This window comes from Salmo salar, chromosome ssa12 (assembly GCF_905237065.1).
Source record: "Salmo salar chromosome ssa12, Ssal_v3.1, whole genome shotgun sequence".
NCBI classification, from domain to species: domain Eukaryota; kingdom Metazoa; phylum Chordata; class Actinopteri; order Salmoniformes; family Salmonidae; genus Salmo; species Salmo salar.
In genome coordinates this window covers 15,833,182-15,841,357 of record NC_059453.1, presented here as the reverse complement: position 1 = coordinate 15,841,357, position 8,176 = coordinate 15,833,182, and the positions used below count along the sequence as shown (strand labels likewise).

General features: G+C 42.6%; 1 protein-coding gene across 4 annotated transcripts in view; it reads left to right on the top strand.

Moving 5' to 3' along the window:
- The first annotated feature begins 875 nt into the window (after nucleotides 1-875).
- The window catches only part of LOC106591398 (polycystin-1), a 208,500-nt gene continuing 201,199 nt past the window's right edge, over nucleotides 876-8,176 (top strand). Inside the window, exon 1 of one of the 4 annotated variants that reach the window (XM_045690825.1) lies at nucleotides 876-1,421. In XM_045690825.1, coding sequence (XP_045546781.1) covers nucleotides 1,132-1,421 — 290 coding nt within the window. In that variant the 5' untranslated portion in view covers nucleotides 876-1,131. The remainder of the gene's footprint in view (nucleotides 1,422-8,176) is intronic. The other 3 variants (XM_045690822.1, XM_045690823.1, XM_045690824.1) reach the window with 3 other exon arrangements.

The window sequence follows — 8,176 nt, the reverse complement described above, 5'->3', positions numbered from 1 at the left end:
CTGACTGAATGAGTGACTGACTGGCTGGCTGACTGAAAGAGTGACTGGCTGACTGAAAGAGTGACTGGCTGACTGAATGAGTGACTGAATGAGTGACTGAAAGAGTGACTAGCTGACTGAATGAGTGACTGACTGGCTGACTGAAAGAGTGACTAGCTGACTGAATGAGTGACTGACTGAAAGAGTGACTGGCTGACTGAATGAGTGACTGGCTGGCTGACTGAAAGAGTGACTGGCTGACTGAATGAGTGACTGACTGGCAGACTGAAAGAGTGACTCGCTGACTGAATGAGTGACTGAGTGACTGAATGAGTGACTGACTGGCAGACTGAAAGAGTGACTAGCTGACTGAATGAGTGAGTGACTGACTGAAAGAGTGACTGGCTGACTAAATGAGTGACTGACTGGCTGACTGAAATAGTGACTAGCTGACTGAATGAGTGACTGGCTGACTGAATGAGTGACTGGCTGGGTGAGTGGCTGACTCTCCTATATTCCTAGAAGGCCAAGAACACAGCTGGACTGTTTAAAGGTGTTATCACATCATCATCACACACAATTAGATACTCCCATCTAGGGAATGGACTGGAGGTGGGGAGAGGGGAGGGGGCTGTTTCAAAATATGATAATGTTTTGTTATTTTGAGTAGGCTAAAATATCTCTGGTGCGATTAAGGCTGATATGTTGATATGCAAATACAAAACACATAATTGTATAAACAAATCCTTAAACGGATTACTTGTGTAATAATAACACATTGTTGAATGATAAAAAAAGTAGAATCTTTCTCCCAAGGAGCCCAAGAAGGAATCTGTGCGCTCAGTGTTTACTTGTAGAACCGCAGCGGGTGAAGGCAGCCAAAACAAGGCGGGAGAAAGAAAGGAAGTTGAAGGAACTTTTTTTCTTCTGAAAAAAGAAGAAGAAGAGCGCTGCTAGTTCCGTTATAACCACAGAGAACGGCGAAACGTCTACGAAAACCTGGGGAAGGTTTAAAAAACGTTTTTTTTAAAAGTTAGTTGCGCTCTTAGCATGTTTTCACATGAAGAAATCCGTTAAAAAGCGACGAACAAGTTTTTCTCCCTCAGTGCGAGGACCCTTCCAACATCAGAGGCGATGCGATGTGAGTGAGCTATGCCTTTTAGAAATGGACAGATTTTATCCAAGCGAAAACATGGCGCCTCATTCCCAAAGTTTGGATTATTTTCCAGTCTGCTCTTCACTCTCTGTTGCCTGGAGGCATGGGGCTGGAGCCCAGCGCCCGGGGATGGCGGCAGCGGTAGGAGTTGCGGGAGCCCGTGTCCCGGTAACTGTTCGTGTGTTATCGCACCAGGGTCCCGGGAATCGTGCGTGGTTAATTGTACGAACATCGGTCTGGAGCGGGGACCAGCGGCGGGGGACCTCCCACCGGGAACTAACGTTCTGTAAGTAGCCTAGTGGTTGTAACGTTAGCATGTGACACTCCAGATGGGAAGCGGCGTGTGAGGTATGCCACCGCACCGCTCGGTAATTGACGTAACCCCGAGTGTGCCCCTTGGCACTTTCCCTCCGGTGGAGGAGGGATGGGGAGTTGGCGTCTCCCGTGACGTAACATTTTAATTCTTCTTGTTCAATTGTTTGTATCGGTCGTTTGTTTGGCTGGTGTTGAGAAAGATATCACACCGTTTCACTACAGATATGATACTCCAGAATAGACTGGCAGGCTGCCAGGCATGCTGTCATGGAAAAAGTTACGCCTCGATCACATCGACAGGGTTATTGCATTTTGGTACACCAGAAGTACATTCATTTCCAATTGAACGCTGCGTTTGCCTTGCAGCATTGCGTTGCAGAGGCAGTTCCAATGCGTTCTTTGATTTTTCGAACGTATGCCTCAAACTGTATTTGTAGACTGCTTGACGCCTCGATCACACCTACAGTGCCATTGCCAAATTGGTATGCAGCATTATCTGGATATGTGTGCAACAAATGTTCAACATTCGCCTTTTGCCACCATTTATTGTCAAGTCCTCTTACGCATACAGTTTGACACATAAGTTCGATAAATCCAACGACTGCACCCCAACTGCCTCTGCAACGCAATGCTGCAAGGCAAACGCAGCGTTCCATTGGAAATGAATGTCATTCTGGTGTACCAAAACGCAACAACGCTGTCGCTGTGACAGAAATGGTAGCAGAAAGGGAATGTTGAACTTTTGTTGCAGACATATCCAGATGATGCTGTGTACCATGTGTGATCGAGGTGTAACTGTTTTGATTTGATACTTTTGTTGTGCTTTGTTTTGAGTTTATACTTTTGATGTGCTTTGTGGCCTTTGATGCCAATTTGCAGTCAGTTACAATGTTGCAGTAGCAATATAATAGCAATTTTGTAATGAGAGAAAGGACGTTACAATGGGTAGTAGTAGTAGTAACAGTAGTAGTAGTAGTAACAATAGTAGTAGTAGTAGTAACAATAGTAGTAGTAGTAACAATAGTAGTAGTAGTAACAATAGTAGTAGTAGGACAGTAGTAGTAGTAGTAACAATAGTAGTAGTAGTAACAGTAGTAGTAGTAGTAACAATAGTAGTAGTAGTAGTAACAATAGTAGTAGTAGTAACAATAGTAGTAGTAGTAACAATAGTAGTAGTAGTAGTAGTAGTAACAATAGTAGTAGTAGTAACAATAGTAGTAGTAGTAACAATAGTAGTAGTAGTAGCAATAGTAGTAGTAGTAGTAGTAGCAATAGTAGTACTAGTAGTAGCAACAGTAGTAGTAGTAGTAACAATACTAGTAGTAGTAACAATAGTAGTAGTAGTAGTAACAATAGTAGTAGTAGTAGTAGTAACAATAGTAGTAGTAGTAACAATAGTAGTAGTAGTAACAATAGTAGTAGTAGTAGTAACAATAGTAGTAGTAAGAATAGTAGTAGTAGTAACAATAGTAGTAGTTGTAACAGTAACAGTAGTAGTAACAGTAGTAGTAGTAAGAATAGTAGTAGTAACAATAGTAGTAGTAGTAACAATAGTAGTAGTAGTAATAATAGTAGTTGTAGTAACAATAGTAGTAGTAGTAGCAATAGTAGTAGTAGTAGTAGCAACAGTAGTAGTAGTAGTAGCAATAGTAGTAGTAGTAGTAGAAGCAACAGTAGTAGTAGTAGTAACAATAGTAGTAGTAGTAACAATAGTAGTAGTAGTAACAATAGTAGTAGTAGTAGTAACAATAGTAGTAGTAGTAGTAGTTGTCCAATACATGTTTCCTCCTATGAATTGTGCATGTATTTATTGTTAGGAGAAATTGTTCAATGTGATAAGAAATTTTCACGTGTTTAATAGATATTGAGACAAATAGCAAACGTTGAGAACTTGTTTTGGATACTTGGTGTTTACTCATTATATGGTTGTCACGTCCTGACCAGTAAAGGGGTTATTCGTTATTGTAGTTTGGTCAGGACGTGGCAGGGGGTGTTTGTTTAGAGTGTTTCGGGGGTTTGTTGGGCTATGTTCTTATGTAAGAGGGGTGTTTGTTTTATGTGTTTCGGGGTTTGTGGTTAATGTTCTATGTTAGTATATTTCTATGTTCGTTCTAGTCTTTCTATTACTATGTTTAGTTAATGGGGTTGACCTTCAATTGGAAGCAGCTGCTCCTCGTTGCTTCTAATTGAAGGTCCTATTTAAGAGGGGTATTTTTCTGTGGGATTTTGTGGGTAGTTGTTCCTTGTTTAGTGTTTGTGCACCTGACAGGACTGTTTCGTTCTTTTTTTGTATACGTATTTATTTGTTTCTCCTTCTTCAAAATAAAAAGATGAGTATACATATTCCCGCTGCGTTTTGGTCTGATCCATACGACAACCATAACAATGGTGTGGGCGGGCAGCCTAATACTCCACCCATAGTGACCCTCAACTGGAAGTAGCTGCAGCAGACCAACGTGCGTCATAGTCACATAGAACTATGTTGAGCAACGTTGTAAGTTGTCCCCAGGACAAATGACCAAAACAAAAATAGTTCCAAGGCAACAAGTTGGCCTCTGCATCCTCCCTTCTCTGGCTGCCCGTTTTGCGAGGTGTTACGCTTCGAACACAACAAAAGTGTCGTTGCGTTTTGGTACACCAGAAGTACATTCATTTCCAATGGAACGCTGCGTTTGCCTTGCAGCATTGCGTTGCAGAGGCAGTTGCGGTGCGTTCGGTGTGGTGCAGGATTTATAGAACGAGTTAGTGCCCTAGGCCTAGAAGGTCACTATCCAAGACAGCGGACATCAAATGTTGTTGTTTGGAGTTTGACCGATGGGTAGCAGCCTAAAGACGGGTCAGCTCTGAAGGCAGGCGTGGTGCAGATTTGAAACTTCAGGCTGGAACATTCTGTCCTCTCGCTGCCACTGAAGGAGCGTCGTAGGTTAGCAGTTTATTTTTCCCACAAATCCGTTAAGTTTGAACTTTTTCTCCCGTTCACTTTTAGGATAAATCTCTTCTCAAGGCTCTGGGGTTTTCTGGAATACAAACTTGTTGTGTTTTAAACGAACTGTTGAGGTTTTAGAAGTAAACTGCAGCATGTCATTTGTTTAGGTCACCACCTGGCTACTGTGTGGGGGGAATAAGGTTCATATAGGCCTATACATAGATAGTTATGCTAATCCATAGGCTTCTGTTTGGATATGCCTGACCTTTACTCAGCCTATGGAAATGACAGAAATTGGTCCTGTAATCTGTCTACTAATATGTCGTATGTAGTTTAATAGTAAAAGGAGAAACCGTAAAGACCTAGGTCTGTAGGATTCACTTCATCCTATTCATTAATGTTGCAGTGCGTGTGGCCGTGTTTCCATTTCATTGGCTCTGCATAAGGGGCTGGCCTTTCGCAGGGATAACTGAGTGAAGACATGGCTTCTGCAGTGGCGAGGAGTGATACTGTCGTGTCAGGGTCCAGCCAAACTGGACAGGAGCGTTCATTTAAGCTAAGCAAACCCCGCTGTCCTCCCGGGAAAAGTTGGTAAACGGTAGAAAATATCATTGGAACAGTGTAAATAAATACATCTCATTTCTGTGGATGGAGAGGAATATCCATCCCAGCGACACAGCCGTTGAAGCCGTATAATTACAATGAAATGAGTTGTGATTCTAATGAATTCTCATTCTCTGACTGGAACTCTCACAGGGCTCCATAGCTGACCTAGGTCAATATCAGGACTCTTCTGTTATGGAACTGTCAGAGTAGGATACTGATCTAGGATCAGTTTTGCCCTTTTAAAATAGGAGTATTATGGACAGAGAGGTGTGTAAAGTGTGATCTGAGCTCAGGGATTCATCATGTCTGGACTGAGAGATACAGGAAGAAACAAAGTGGGAAGTGCTGAAGGCTGTTTGATGTGGACACCAAGGCATAGGTCTATTCTTCACTTCTACAAACATTATATCTCTAGAGTAGCTGAAATTTGGATGATTCTGGTGTTGACACTCGCGCACACACACACACACACACAGTAGCTGTAAACACACACATCTCCATTTTCCTGGCTACAGCACTGTTTTGCTTTGTGTCGTTACCAGGACAACCACACCACAACTATCACACCCCCGGACCAGCCCAGGAGAAGTACAACTGTACACACACACACACACACACACACACACACACACACACACACACACACACACACACACACACACACACACACACACACACAGCAGGAGATGTTGTTTTATAAACCAGAGTATTTACAGAGTAGTTAGATCTGGCAGTACACCTCGTCTCTTCAGAAGTCTAACAGATGTCATGTATAGGGACTACTCTCTCTCTCCCTCATCCCTCTTCCTCCTTCTATTCCCTCTATTCTTCTTTCTCCCTATTTTCCTCTTCCTCACTCCTCCTCATCCTCTTTTGTTATCTCTCTCTTCCCCTTTCTCTCCATCTTGGTTGCAGTCTTTCTCTCACTCTAACTTATTCTCCCCCCCTCTCTCTCTCCTTCCTCCAGTGTATCCTCATCCCTCCGTCTCCTGATAGTGTAAATGTTCAGTTCAAAGAAACAAGTGATACTTTTTTCTTCATATCCCTTTCTTTCTTTCCTCCATTTGTTTTTAACGAGCTGGGAAAGACTGAATCCACCGGCCATATGCAGGAGTTTGTTTTGTTACCGTGACGACGGCAACTGATGACATCACTCACGGAAGTACAGGCATTCCACAAGGCAGTAAATAAAGGGGGTGAGGGGAGAGTATTGGGGAGAGAGAGAGAGAGAGAGAGAGGGGGGAGAGGGCGAGTGCGTTTAGAGATCAGCAAGAGGGGACGAAGGGGGCACATATTGAACCCTTTCGATGCTACAGACCTCAGTACTAACCAACTAAACCAGCAAGATGACCCTTCACTGTCACTACAGTATGTCATTACAGACATGACCCTTCACTGTCACTACAGTATGTCATTACAGACATGACCCTTCACTGTCACTACAGTATGTCATTACAGACATGACCCTTCACTGTCACTACAGTATGTCATTACAGACATGACCCTTCACTGTCACTACAGTATGTCATTACAGACATGACCCTTCACTGTTACTACAGTATGTCATTACAGACATGACCCTTCACTGTTACTACAGTATGTCATTACAGACATGACCCTTCACTGTCACTACAGTATGTCATTACAGACATGACCCTTCACTGTCACTACAGTATGTCATTACAGACATGACCCTTCACTGTCACTACAGTATGTCATTACAGACATGACCCTTCACTGTCACTACAGTATGTCATTACAGACATGACCCTTCACTGTTACTACAGTATGTCATTACAGACATGACCCTTCACTGTCACTACAGTATGTCATTACAGACATGACCCTTCACTGTCACTACAGTATGTCATTACAGACATGACCCTTCACTGTTACTACAGTATGTCATTACAGACATGACCTTTCACTGTCACTACAGTATGTCATTACAGACATGACCCTTCACTGTCACTACAGTATGTCATTACAGACATGACCCTTCACTGTCACTACAGTATGTCATTACAGACATGACCCTTCACTGTCACTACAGTATGTCATTACAGACATGACCCTTCACTGTCACTACAGTATGTCATTACAGACATGACCCTTCACTGTCACTACAGTATGTCATTACAGACATGACCCTTCACTGTCACTACAGTATGTCATTACAGACATGACCCTTCACTGTCACTACAGTATGTCATTACAGACATGACCCTTCACTGTTACTACAGTATGTCATTACAGACATGACCCTTCACTGTCACTACAGTATGTCATTACAGACATGACCCTTCACTGTCACTACAGTATGTCATTACAGACATGACCCTTCACTGTTACTACAGTATGTCATTACAGACATGACCCTTCACTGTTACTACAGTATGTCATTACAGACATGACCCTTCACTGTCACTACAGTATGTCATTACAGACATGACCCTTCACTGTCACTACAGTATGTCATTACAGACATGACCCTTCACTGTCACTACAGTATGTCATTACAGACATGACCCTTCACTGTCACTACAGTATGTCATTACAGACATGACCCTTCACTGTTACTACAGTATGTCATTACAGACATGACCCTTCACTGTCACTACAGTATGTCATTACAGACATGACCCTTCACTGTCACTACAGTATGTCATTACAGACATGACCCTTCACTGTCACTACAGTATGTCATTACAGACATGACCCTTCACTGTTACTACAGTATGTCATTACAGACATGACCCTTCACTGTCACTACAGTATGTCATTACAGACATGACCCTTCACTGTCACTACAGTATGTCATTACAGACATGACCCTTCACTGTCACTACAGTATGTCATTACAGACATGACCCTTCACTGTCACTACAGTATGTCATTACAGACATGACCCTTCACTGTCACTACAGTATGTCATTACAGACATGACCCTTCACTGTCACTACAGTATGTCATTACAGACATGACCCTTCACTGTCACTACAGTATGTCATTACAGACATGACCCTTCACTGTCACTACAGTATGTCATTACAGACATGACCCTTCACTGTCACTACAGTATGTCATTACAGACATGACCCTTCACTGTCACTACAGTATGTCATTACAGACATGACCCTTCACTGTCACTACAGTATGTCATTACAGACATGACCCTTCACTGTCACTACAGT